At 43.2% G+C, this 14,330-nt stretch overlaps 1 protein-coding gene across 3 annotated transcripts in view; it reads right to left on the minus strand.

Annotated features, from left to right (window-relative positions):
• Positions 1–4,406, minus strand: part of LOC119029205 (glypican-1-like) — a 41,898-nt gene extending 37,492 nt beyond the window's left edge. For all 3 annotated transcript variants that reach the window (XR_005077923.1, XM_037115882.1, XM_037115883.1), the window contains exon 1: positions 3,654–4,406. Coding sequence is in view for 2 of the 3 variants with exons in the window: in XM_037115882.1 (XP_036971777.1) it covers positions 3,654–3,804 (151 nt within the window). In the remaining variant the exon portion in view is untranslated. The remainder of the gene's footprint in view (positions 1–3,653) is intronic.
• Between the last annotated feature and the right edge of the window lie 9,924 nt (positions 4,407–14,330).

Consider the following 14,330-nt stretch of genomic DNA (forward strand, 5'->3'; position numbering starts at 1 on the left):
GACATGGATTACAACATTTTTAAGAAATAAAAACAGAAATTGAGTTGTAGTGTGAGGAGGGTTGCATGTCAAATCTAAATACTGTCTGCCTTCAGAATAAAATGTGTCTAAAGTTCTGAACACTTGGTCTTTAAACACATGCCGGACTTCCGTTTTTGATTTATGAAAGGGTTTTGTAGAAAAACCTTTTTTATTCTTTTGAGGGATTTGTCACCAAGTCATGTCAGTAAACTGAGGTAACTGAGGCTCTACCTTTAGTCCTAACAGCAACAGTGTTGGCTAGTGATGTTTCCACCTTGTGAGTCAGTGTGTGTGTGTGCACGCGCGCACGTGCGTGCATGTGTGCATGCGTGTGTGCATGCGTGTGTGCATGCGTGTGTGCATGCGTGTGTGTGTGTGTGTGTCCTTACGGCACAATGTGATCCTGTAGGAAACAACCACAGAAACAGTTCTGAGAACTTTGCCAGGTGTTTATGTGTCTGTGGACAGATTTTGGCGGCTGGTTTTATCCCACTGCAAGATGGTCTCCGATGGCGCTCTGCGGATAACGCTGCTCACGAACTGATCGTGACTGGCAGCAGCGGGCTCTTGTCCCAGATCATTAGGAGACTGTTTGTTCCTCCAAATGTGAGCCTGCGTGAACAGGAAGGCCACAGGACTGAAACACTGACGCATGTGATCAATGCACTGAGCGACAATAAAGACGTCAAGCAAGGCCCAATGTGCTGCTTCAATTTGTTCGCAACTTTTACTGCTACTGATTTCAATATTTTATAATATTTTACGCTTGTCTCCCTGCACTCAGTCAGAATTGTGCTAAGGTTTCTGAGGGGGGGGGCCGTGATATACCCGTGTAGACTATAACTGTGATATAACTAAAAGGTGTATTGATACACCTATGATAACAAAACCCATCTTTGGATCTTTTGTTGATCATTTCATCCAGTTGAATTCATGGAGTACAACTGTTTTTATATTCAATCTAGCATTTTAATCTCTCTCCATCTCTTACTGCCAAAAAAGACACAACACACAAGGTAAACATAATGATATCACATAATCCCAAGACATCTCTTCTTGATACTGAGGTAATATCTTTTCTACAGGGGAGAGCTTTCTAGTGTATCGGTATCAATATTTAGTTGCAGGCACATACGCAGATATATAAGTCAAAGCCTCTTGTTTCTCTTGTTCTGAAAAATATTATCCCACTGTCTTATCTGTTAAATGTTTTTAAATCAATGCAGCATTAACCTGTCCTTCAGTTTTAAGCCCTTTTATGAGGTCTGACAGGCAACAGGGGCATTATACCTGAATGTTGTTGTTTTTTTTTTTGTTTTTTTTTTAATAACAAGGTCAGTTTAAACCTTTGGCAACAGTGAAAAGAAAAGGAAGAAAAGAAGTAGAGTGGGCTGTTGCATTGGAGGCTTTACTGGTACTGATGCGAGCTTGCATCGATAATGGTGGGTGGAAATGCAAACACTGTAGCAATGAACTCCGCATTATCCTAACAACGAATGTCCTTCTTAATGGCCATAAGGTTTAAAAAAAAAAAAAGGCCATCCAAATGACTGTTTTTTGTTTTCCAGGTGCAGAGATGATGCACCCAGATTTTGTTTTTAATAAGGAATCTCACCCTGGTCGACACTCGACACCCTCCAGAGTTACTCTGACAGCAGCGCAGAGGAGTCGCTCTCTCCCTGAGCAGGAACAGCTAAATTTACCAACCTTGGGTCTCTGAGATGAGAAAGATTGAAGAGCCCCTGTTGTGGGGAATTCTGCTGCCAGTCGCCATCTTTCTGTTCCTATCTGGTTGTCAGCTTTAATGGGTTCTGGGAACGGAGAAACTCTTGCTCAAATAACCAGAGCAGATCAAGGTCCAAGTGACTGAAGCATTGTGTTTTCTCATCTGTCAATAAAAGATGAGTTTTTAATGGAAAGGGAGGGAGAGCGACGTGTCGGGCCTCTCCCTCGCTCGTCCATGAAGCGCCGGCGGAAACCTTGAGTGACTCACTTGCTCTGTCTCTGTCAACCTGCCTCTGCTGTCTGAAAAAAGAAAAGAGGAGAGCTCCTCTTTTCCTTTTTTTCTGTCCATTTCTGTCGCCACCTTTCATCGCCTCCCTCCTGTGTGTTTGATGGTCTCCATGTCACACACCCACACAAACACATACATGCATCCAATATTGATAACACACCCGCCCGTACGACACTATTTTCATTGACACGCCGTGAAATGACCTTCAGACGGTACACACTGAGCACAGAAGAGCGCCTCGATCTCGCCTCTCTTTCATCCCCTCCCTTGCCCTGGCTTTCTGTGGATCTTTAAGTGAAATACGTGAGGAGGCAGAGAGCGACAGATGATCGGCCTCAGAGGGGGGGGAAACAACTCAATTTGGCAATCCCCACTTTCACGTTTTCCTCCTTGTGCACTTTCCTCAAGGCCGAGACAGTTTAATCAGCTCTGGTGAAGGGTGGCGACCATGCAGAGAGAGGAGACCCAGAGACTTTGAAGTGTGATGTCCGGTGGACCGACCGGCTGACTGACTGAGTCTCGAGCTGATTGATTAAGTTGACTGGCTGCGTAATCGACTGATTGATTTCATGCATGATTGCTTGAATGGCTGACTGGCCGGCTGACTGACACTGAGAGGGTGCCGGGACGGAACCAAAGAAAAGAACGGAACAACAAGCTCCGACTCCCTCCTCTTGTTCAGCTCAACTTTATTACAGCAGCTTGTGCTGCGAGCTGGCTGAGCTGTGCTCGCTCTCGCCCCAGGCTAGCCTAAATTATTAGTTTATGCAAATGACAAAAACAGGCATTTTCAGCATCTATTGAGCCACACACACACACACACACACACACACACACACACACACACACCACCACACCTGCAGTCCAGAGCAGAGCAGACAATGAAAAATGCCAGAGACACATTAGTGTAGTGTCACTATTCAACATGGAGTGAAGAGCAGCCACAGGCAGAAAGCAAATCTATATTTCCCTCTGCAGGTTACATTAAGCAAACAGCTTTTAACACCTGAGCCTCAGCAAACAATCACAAATGCCCTGAATAGACTGTGGTAGCGCCTCAAGACACATGGCTTACACCCACCTGCAATCCTGCCCTCAGCAGAACAATGAAAATGCCCCAGAAAGGAGTGTGGGAGAGATGTGCAGGGGGGTCTACAGACTGGGAAACACTTCGGTTTCAGTGAGGGAAACGGAAGACAGGAGGGTTTGGAGAGACTGGATAATTGCACAGTAAGACACTTAAAACTGCAGCCTAATGCAAGCAAACACGCCTTTACGGAACAATAAAAACAAGTTCGTACAACTTTTCACTTGGCAGATGAGCTTCAGATGCTGGTTCATTAACATGAAAACCGGTGCAAATGCATCCAAAAATAATAACCTAATGATATTAAAGGAGTATTGCGAAATAAATAATAGAAACCCCATAGACTGCTGCCACAGGACTACCTCATCATACCAGAACTAGTCTACACTGAAGCAAGCATTTCATTTTGGAATAATAATTATACAAACTGACTTGTTAAGTGCTGTGAATTGAATAAAATTGTGTGTTTTTTGTTTGTTTCTTTGTTTGTTTTTTTTATTTTATGGAGAATCATTTTCCGCCGAAACTCACCGGACATCTCTGTCTGGGGCACGTCTGCCAGCGTGAACCCTTTCCCGGTGTAGAACTGCGGCAGGTCGGAGCAGCTCCTGTCCGACCCCGCCACCGGGCCCGGTGCGGCGCACACACACACCAACACACACAGGAGCTCCGGGAGACGCATCTTCTCAAGTCTAGTCCTTTTTTTTCCCCCTCCTCAGTCACTCAGAAAGCCCCTGAAGATCTCTGGTCCGAGTGAATCAAAGTGCAGCTCTCAGCGGATCCCCCTTCCTTCTGCCTTGTCTTATTTGATTTTTGAGGAGTTTTCAGTCTGTCAGCGGGAGCAGAAGTGGCGCCCGTTCAAACCGCACGGAGAGCCGGGTCAACTGACGCGCGGACGGACAGAGGAGGGGGGGTGGGAGTGGGGTGGGGGGGGGGCAGTCCTGGCTGGTTCTGCGGGAGAAGAGAGCTGCGACGCGCGGCTGTAGGTGTCAGGTACACGCCGCTCCTCCTCCTCCTCCTCCTCCTCCTCGTCAGCGCTGCTGGGTGCGAGCCGCAGAGATGTCAGAGACAAAAGGGAGAGAGACCCAGAGACACAGAGAGAGAGAGAGAGAGAGAGAGAGAGAGAGAGAGAGAGAGGGCAGGTGTCGCGCACTATCGGTTCATGATTATGGAGATCGGCCGGTTTAAAGGCAACAAAAGAGTAAAATCCGGTATTTTTAAAAGAGGTTTCAGACAACAGGAGCACCGCCCGGCTCTCCGGGCTGCGGGACAATGACATGCGCCTTTTCCCTCCTTCTCTTTGTGTGTGTGTGAACATGAGCGAGCGTCTTCTGCCGCAAGCACCAGGGGCGGAACAGCGCCACCTGCAGGTCCCGAGAACAGGAGAGGAGCGTGGAGGAATCACACAGGGAGGCATCCCGGATTAAAAATGTATTGTATTTATTCTCAATAATTGGAAGTGACAGTGTACACAGTGAGAGACGGCGCTGGTTTCATTATCCTGAGCATGAGGGCTTAAAATTAAAAATAAATCCCAAATAATGGAAAGTGCTGTGGAGGACTGACCACAGGAGAGTTTAGTCTTGTTTTTGATTTAAACACCTGCAAGTGGACGCCTCAGTGTTCAACATGAACCGAGTACACCATGAACAAACCACAGTAACATCATGTAATGCGAGGTGTATGACAAAGGAAGGGGAATAAACAACAGAAACAGCTATGTAGGAATGAAACAGAGAAGAAATCAAATGAAATGATGGTGTCACAGAGGTGAGCTGCAGGACTACAATGTCACAAGTGAAAAAGAAATCAGGTGGTGGTTAGTTTAGAGTACACTCTTGGCAAAAGTGAACCCTTTTTGATCAGTTTAACAACCCTGGACCACTGTCAGTGCTCTTTGTTGCACACAGCAACTCAACAAGCTTTGTGGCAGCCTTCTCCATGACTAACACGTCCTGAAAAGCTCTGACACCGATCAGCGTCCAGTGAATCTGACGAAATCTTTCTTGCTTTCCTAATTTTCTGGCTGCACTCTGGTGTGGAGCTGCTGTTGTCCAGTAAGAAAAAGAGAAATTGTTTATTTTTATCCAGTTTTTATTCAGGTTGTGATTACGCTTAAAAGAGTCAGTGTCAGCGGTCAGGATGGGGTTAGGGGACTTGGAAAGATAACACCATTCATTTGGTGTATCATCACTGACTACTGGTGTTTAGTGTCACTTTAATGTTTTGTTTTCTCCTTGATTAAAAATTCAGTTACTCAAATAAATGTCTGCTCACTAATAAAATGCACTCAAATACAAACTGAAATGACTTTTCAAACAAAAAGAACAAAAGGGAAAAAAGAATTAAAATAAGAGTAAAGAGGATTGTTAAGAAAGAGAATATGTGAATAAAATAAAAGACTTTGTGATAAATAACGTGCTCAGAGGGAAAATGTCTTCTGGATGTGTGTAAATGCCAGGTATGCTGGTACATTCTGATTTGTAATCAGTTACATGTTTCACCTGTGTGTCAAGGAATTCTACCTTGTGTTTCTGAATATTGCGCTTTTGGGAAATTTTGTGATGCTGACTATTTAATATTCCCATAACTTCGACATCTGTGCTGAGCTCTCTGGAGAGCTGCAGCAACTTTCTGCTTTTCCCTCCAGCGCTTTCCTGGAGCTCGACACAGTGCCTCTCACATGTGGTCTTTTCTTTAGTCAGAGCTGAGGATATTTGATCAACTCTCTGCTGTAACTCGGAGTTTCTCAACTTTTCCCGTTTTAACTCATCTTCAAGTCCTACCTGTCCTGTCTTGGACGTCTGCATGGCTGTGAACTGAGACTCTTGCTGACTTGAGCTGTGGTCAGATGTTCCAGTTCTTCAGCTTCCGTCTGCTGTTGGGAGACAGTAGTCTTCAAATCCATTTGGAGTTTACAGTATTTTGTTCTTTCTTCTTTGAGGTCAGAAGCCCACTGGTCATTTTTCTCCTGCAGTGAGGAAACAATGTTGTTTTAACACTGCTTTCAAGATCCTGAATGATGGAGACCACAGATTCAATTTGACATCTGAGCGCTCTCAGAGAGCTCCTCCTTTTGCATCTGTATCTTTTTATGCTTTGGGGAAAGGAGCCTTCTCCTTCCTAACAGCTCCTCAAGTCTGCTACGAGCTTCTGCATCTTCCCGAAGCTGTTTCTCATCTTGCATCCTCATCCTATTGTTCTCAGAAGCCAGTTGTTGGTTTTCCAGACAGTCGAATTCCTCTGCTGCTGGCAGACAGCACTGTTATAGTCCGTCCTTCAGATCTTTTCTGGTTCTTTCTTCCTTCTCCAAAGCCTCTTCAGCAGCAGATGGTTGATCCTGAACATCAGCCTCCTGAAGAGCAGAAGAGTTCTCTGATCTCTCCGATACAAAGCTCTGCAAGACATAAAACAAACATTAGTTTGTTGACCATTTGCAGGTTTTCTAAAAGAATATGTTCACTCCTGAACGACGTGTGTAAAACTAGCCTGTATATTTTACTCTTATGCATCTGCAGCTGTACAAAATGAACCACATTGTGGAATAATACTCTTTTGAAAACAGCCAGTGATATATGATATGTGATGACCATCACAAAAAGATCAAATTAAATCCAATACTGTCGTCTTTCTTAAATGAAACACCACTGAATTTGTCACTGTGTTGATGTCTGTGCAAAGCGTCGCTGGTACTAGTTTATCTCTTACCTCATAAACAGGAGTGTAGCAGTACTCTCCTCTGTTGGAGACAGAGTGCTGATTGCGAACATCGTCCAGAAGCTTTTCCTCCAGAAGTTTCATCAGGAAACTACGACTGCAGGAACTCTGAGCCTGATCCGTTTATTTTTCCTCAACTTCCTGCATGGTGTCATCCTCGATCTCCTTTTCAATCTCCTCCTCAGCGTCCTCCTCAGTGGGAAGAGGACACTGTCTGCATTACCAACATACATCTTGGCCAAATAGTTAGTCTCATCTTCAAAACTCACTCAAAGCACCAAAATACTTCATACATGTCTCAAGATAAGCTCTGTCAGACACATATCACTGGCACCAATCTTCACTCACAAATGCTGAACTTTTGTCATTAACGTTTGAATGAAACGCTATTGAAACATGACTAAACCTGACTCAATATAAAACAAGTCTTGGATCATAGGCTCATAAAGTCAGTCATAGTGCATCGACTTTCAAATACCACTGTGCAAAAATTGCATTACATTTTCTAAAATGTTTCTGTTCTACCAAAATATATTAAATCCAATGTTTTTCTTTTATGATTCAGTCCGGTCATTTTTGGCCAGATACACAAATGTGATTCATCTTGAATTTGAGGAATGTACAGTAGAATAAAACATTATCTATATGACAGATGTGATGCAGCACTAGTGCTAGTAGTAGTTTTACTGCAGTATGATTTTTATTTTATTGATTATTATATAAAACAGCTGGCAGTGATCAACATACAGTCAACATACAAATGTGAAAAATTAAAAGCTGAAAAAAAAACAAACAAAAAACAAATGGCAGCAATAAACTACATGTGCAAAAATGTTCTAAATATTTCATCATGGGGGGGAAATGGAATGCATTTTGTGTGAATGTAACAGAAAAACAGTCGCAGTCTGGTCCACACAGACTTCTGTTTTACTGACTGCGTGATGACTTTTGACAGCGCAACTTCAGCAATTTACTGCAATGAAACCCTTCTTAAATCTCTATATATGACAACATAGCCTCCCTGATGTCTCGATGTCTGTCTAATGAATGCTAAATGCATCAAAGCTATCGTATTCTGTTGTTTGAATGTAACAGCAGTTCTGTGACAGCATAACAATGTTACCAGTAAAATCACTGAAAAATGGGATTGCAACATTTAGCTTTGAGTATGTCTGGACCGAGCAGTTTTATCAACTGCGTGTTTGAGAATAAATACAACTGGATTTTGTCCATGTGGACCATGTTTACACACTGACTCCAAAACTCTCCTCTGCCATCATTTTTTTCACGGTAGGTTTGATTTTCTGCATTTTTGCTTTCCTTTCCTAAATGATTATGATGATGATGATGTGATGGTGTGCATATGCTGTGTGTCCATTCCTAGACTGCCAGCTGCCAGGTCAGTATGAGATCAGCAGAGGTCGGTGGTCTACTTTTCAGTGTGTGGTTCCAGTACAGCGCAGTGTTCCTGGGCGCCTCTGCCATGCTTCCCTTGGATGTTTGCCTGCCCCAACACACCTGATTCAAATGGATTAGTCCTTATCAGATGTGAGCAGTACTCAGTGACGAGCTGATCATTTGAATCAGGTGTGCTGGATCAGGGAAACATCTGAAACATGCAGGGTAAGGGGGCCCTTGGAAGAGGAGGAGGGTTGCAAAACACTGCAGCTGCAGCTCCTTGATCAGCAGCAGAAACTCTCCTCGCTCTCGTCTTGTTTTCAGGATTGGATGAACTGTTTTGTCTCTTATCTCATTCTAACAAATAGAATCATTAAGGCATCAGACTCAGTGAGCAAGATTTCTGTGCCATGAGGGTATCAATATGTCAATATGTCAATATGTTATTTTATGAGTGTGACATAAGCATTTTCACTTCTGCTTTGATTAGGATAAATTGGGTGGATTTGACATACTGGTTTCATTTTGCAATACATTCCAGAAGTCTAAAGTGCAAAAAAAAAAAAAGTCCCACATTTCATTGCTGATCCACTCTGCATGTTTTGAATCCTTTATATCTGTGGTATTCTTTACATCAAAAACGTTTTCCAGTAAGAACTGTTTACAAAAGCAAGACTACTGACAACATTTTGATGATTTGCGTACATTAGATAAATAGAGCTTGAATAGAGGGATAGAAATCATCAGAACCTGAAAAAAATGGTGTCTATTTTCTTATATCTTCAGTTATTTGGAATAAAAAACCATGTGTTCATCTTCTTCAAAACAAAGACACAACAGCTAACACAACAGCTAAATACAATCCAGCATATAAAAGCACAGCAAATGAAATAGTTGGTGAAAATACATTATATATTAGATATTATGCTATAAAATAACTAAGTTTTGATAATGATTTCAAAGCTAAACTGGTTCATACTGAATTATTCTTCTACCACACAGTGTTCAGCTGGCCTGCAGCACTATAACACATCAGTCAAATCTCTCATCATCCAGACACATAAAGTTCAAACATGCATTTCCTCCTGTGAGTAAATTTACTAAATGGGTCATGTTAATGACAGAAACAAGCATTTCTGACCACAAAACCTGACTCACACACATGCACACAAAACCACACTTTGTATCGCTGCAGGGAGGTCAGCAGTGACTGGTAGGGATTCGGATTCTTCCGCCCCCACAATTTGGCGGTGTTGGTGGACGTGACAGATGAGCTGCCAGACGCTCTCCAATCTCTCCATGTCCTACATCCTCCCCAGCAGCAGCAGTGCTGGGTCCAAAAGCTGGCCAGGAAAGGTCACTCGCAGCCCCGAAGTCTGACTGACACGTCTGCGATGCAGCAGAAATTAAATTGAAGTGTAGGTGAAGTGAAAGCCACAAATGGTTTAAATATGCTCTAATTACTTTTAAATTGGATGAGGTAGAGGAGTGTGACCAGGGAACAGTGTGCGTTGTTCAAGGAGCACAGGTCAGGCTCTGGTTAAGGCATGTTAATTAATAATAATGCACACTCTGCAGATAAAACCTGGTGTACTGCTCCTCTCCCTTCTTCCAAACAACATTTTCCATTACTCTGAGCACAGTTTCATTCTGTAGTGAACCGCCTATGGCTGAAACAGTAAAAACACCGCTGTCTCCTCATAAATCGTGACTTTGTTAGGTGGTGTGAATGCAACTACCTGCATATAAACAGCAGTAAGACAAAGGAGACGGTGATCAACTTCCAGAGGAAGACACCACAGATCATACCAGTGAACATCCAGGGTTTGGACATAGAGATGGCAGCAAAATACAAATACCTCAACACTAAACTGGACTGGACTGACAACACTGATGCCCTGTACAAGAAGGGCCAAAGTTGCCTCCATCTGCTGAGGAGACTGAAGTCCTTTGGGTTGCAGAGGACATTACTTTGAACATTTTATGACACTTGTGGTGGCACCAGTGGTCCTTTATGCAGTGGTCTGCTGCCGAGGTTGCAGCGCTGCTAATCAAACTGTTAAGGAGGGCCAGCTCTGTCCTGGACTGTCCGCTGGACTCCATAGAGGTGGTGGGTGAGAGGAGGATGTTAGCCAAGCTAACGTCAATCATGGACAACATTTTCCCCCCCGCGCCAGACTGTGGAAGCCTCGAGCAGCTCTTTCAGCAGCAGACTCTTACACCCACCGTGTAAGAAGGAGTGCGACTGCAGATCTTTTATTTCCACAGACACCAGACTTTTTAACTCAAGCACTACCTCAACAATCACTTTCCACAACTTTTTTTGATTTGTTTTCTTTTTAACTGTATGCACGTTTGCCTGATACTTCTTCCTGTACTTGTTGCTTCTTGAGCCATTGTGAATTTCCCCGTTGTGGGATAAATAAAGCCCATCTAATCTAATCTGAAAATACGTGACGAGTTTATAGCATGTTGGACCAAGCTGGAGGTCCAAGCTGGTCCTAACATCATACGGACAAAAGCATGTAGACGCCCTTGTCTAGGACTGCTTTTCACGGTCAAGTGTGTCTCTTAATTCTAATTAATGCTACAGCATTGTAAGTTACATTTGTCAAAATTGTGCTGTAGTATGTCAATGGTTAACTGTCAACCGATCATTGATAACCGTGTGCATGACTTCACTTAATGTGCTAGAATGTCTCTTACTTCTGCTTTTATCATGTAGCCTCTCTAAAGGTGTTTTTGACAAGACCGGCTATATGTGTGGCGACTAAAACAGGTATTTGAAGCTGACACGTGATGATTTCCAACCCTAACCAGGTGTATTTGGTGCCTTAACCTAACCAGAGCATGAATACAGCAACGCCACAACATAAAAGAGAAGAAAGAACCTAAAGAAATGTTAGGTTGCAACATGAAGAGTTCAACATATCCATGGGCACAGTACAGTACATTGCCAACATTTGTTGGAGCGATGGGAAAAGCTAAGGTGTTACATAGCTTGTTTGCTTGGAGTGTCCTAGTAAGCCATGACAGTATGACAGGGAGCTCTGGTCCAACTGCTATTTACCATTTTACTGGCTGTTTGAGGACATCTTCCAGGTGAAACTCACAGTTTTTGGGGGCTGGACCATCTGATCTTATAATGACAGGTTCAGCACACCTTCAGGTCAACCGAAGGACGCACCGTCATGGGCCACCTCATTCACCAGGTAAATTAAGGCTACACCCTCACCTGACACACACACGCACACACACACACCTATAGTGTAAAGTCCAGACAAGTGTTAATCCAGCTTTATCGCCTGAGCAGGATAAATGCCTTTAGGACTGATGTGTTAAAAGAGATTGACATCCAAGCAACACCTTTAGCCCTCAGGGAGAAAGCCTTGTTTTATTCCAGTTAACAGAGAGACTGATGAGTAACATGTCACACGGTGGAAGGGAAGAATGACACCTTGTTTTGGAAATGTTCTGGTGCAGCCAGATTTCAGATTAGAATCTTCTTAAAACAGTTTCTCAACAGAAATATAAAAAACACTGATGCATTCAAAAAAAGAAAAAGGTACCAGAGTTCCATGTCAGTAAAAATTGCAGGCATGATATATTAAACGTCAGATTAAATAACCACTGGAAACTGGTTTGAACTGATATCGGACAAATATTTAGGTCGTGAATTCATGCAACAATGTGTCTGTGTCAGACTGTCTGTGGACGGGTACAGGTATTGGCTCAACTTTCTTCCTGGCTCCTCACATGTGCAAGATTTCAATGTCGGCTCAGGCCACCAAGTCAACTTGTTTGCACAAATGACAAGCTGTTTGGTTATAGTTAACAATATACAGTAAATAGATCCTGTCTTACTCAAACAGAGCAAAAACATTCCCAACAAACTGAGTCTCGATCGTGTTTCCGAGGTCTCTACTGAAACGAGAGACCATTCAAGCCAGATCAGATTCACTCATCTGACTCGACCACAGGACTGAACCAGTTCCTTCTTCTTTTCCTCTGTTTTCTCCTCTTCCTGTCTTGTTTTAACTGCCTTTAAGTCCACGCAGAAAGTTTCAAGACTTTTAGACTCAACTTTGTGCCTTTTCACCGGCTGTAACTATAGTGTCTCCTTCTTGTAACTATTGTGTTTTCCCGTTGTCCATTCGTCCCTCCAGCCCATTCCTGTGAACGTAATATATTTGGAGCAGCTTGAGGGAATTTCCTCAATTTTGGCACAAACATCTTCTTGGCACGAAGGATGATTTCAGATTTCGCTTGTCTAGTTATTTAAATGTAAATTGGATTAGCTTTGCTATTTTGTTTTATTGAGTTCATCATGAACAACATTGCTGTTGCTGCTGGTCATTTACATTTAAAAGACAGGGGCATTTCACAGGTGAAATTGGGAACCTACAAGGAATATGACTCTTGTTTTGTTTTTCAGTCCGCCTCTTGCTCATTGGTTTTGCTGAGATTGTCGCTGCACCATGTTGGGAAACCCTACATCAACTATCTGTACTCCTCTGTGTTAACAGTGAAGATGGCACGTTTCTCACTGTAATCATACATGTCAGTACAGTGGTAACTTCCATTTTGCCAGGAACCACATTTAAAACCCATGTTCACCATCCATTAAACCAGGCCAACTCAACTTTTCAGAAGGGCCACATTTAAAAAAAAAACAAAATGAACTGCCCCTGTCTGATCTGTGAAGATTGTAATTTAAATGTGTTAAAACAATGTTTATTGATTTTCTCCACTTTGCTTTTCACTTTTCATAATTGATTGAACTGATTTGAGGTCAGTAAAGGGCCGTATTTGGCCCACAGGCCACCAGTTGAATAGGGCTGCTTTAAACCCTGCTCTCCACATGTACACACTCTCAGGTGCATCATGGGGCTCAGTATTTCCAAGTACATGCTTGTGATGCACCGGAGCATGAAGGATGCTCAAGGAGAGCATGTCAAGAGAAAAACAATGAAAGACAAAGCGGCTTAGCCTGCTACGACCTGTAGTGTTTCATCTTAGTGTTTTTCTGTTCTATTTTGTCTCTCCTTCAAGTCTGCACGTCAGGAGGACAGATATTTCCTTCTCTGCAGATATAAACTCACCTGTCAGTCATTCCTGGTAGCAGCTGCAGTCGCACGACTGGAGAAATGATAAACATCAGCGGAAAGCTGCTGTAGACACAGCCTACACTCTATATGTCTGTCACGAGGCGTGCCTACATGCTCAGAGCCTTTTACATACACCAACAAACAATAAATCACACGGATGATGAGGCTTGCCTGCCACCCTCGATCTAAACTATCTTTCATTTAAGATAAAATCTCTGAGCTGCAGCCAGAAAAACACTGACAGAGAAGCATGGGAGTGAATGACTGGCTGACATCCAGGTCAATCTGAGCCTGCTCCAACCTGACAACAGCGTTTAGTTCATGCTGTAGGCCAGAGTCAGTCAGGGTTAATGTAAGAGAACAGATGCCAGGAGAAGATTGTGACTTCTTAACTCAACTACCTCCCCTGCTGTCGGTCAGTCGAGTGAGACTGTCGAGTACCAATTCAGGTTAGATCAATCGGTGCCAAATTTGGGTACCTGAGAGAGAGAGAGAGTGAGTCAGGGAAACATTGCTGCAATATTTGTACAGCAAACATATGAACAAACCTGAGGAGTCACCTAAAGCTGTCCACCACATTTGATAGCCTGAAAGCCAGGTCCCCTGCATTAGGTTAGTGCTCACAGCCAGCACCCGGCTCGTTCACCAAGGGTTGAAATGTAGCTTTGAGATAAATGGGCTTTTCTCTCTCTCTTTGTTGATGTTATCCACCTTTGAAGCCAGGTCATATTTGGTGACTTATTTTGTGCAGCTGTAATCACATTTTTTTTTAATTCCAGAGAGAGTGAAGAATGCAAAAAAAAAGTACCAGATTACAGCCACCAGTTTTGGTATCGATATCAGTTCAAATATGAACAGCATCCAACCTGACAGAGGTACCTGTCTCCAGGGACAGCCCCTAGTTTTTGGTGGCCTGTCCATGGCTGGAACTGTCTGGGAACTGTCCCTGTATTTAAGTGCATTAAAAACAGACAAAGTTAAATAA

The sequence above is a fragment of the Acanthopagrus latus genome, chromosome 11, assembly GCF_904848185.1.
Source record: "Acanthopagrus latus isolate v.2019 chromosome 11, fAcaLat1.1, whole genome shotgun sequence".
NCBI lineage: Eukaryota > Metazoa > Chordata > Actinopteri > Spariformes > Sparidae > Acanthopagrus > Acanthopagrus latus.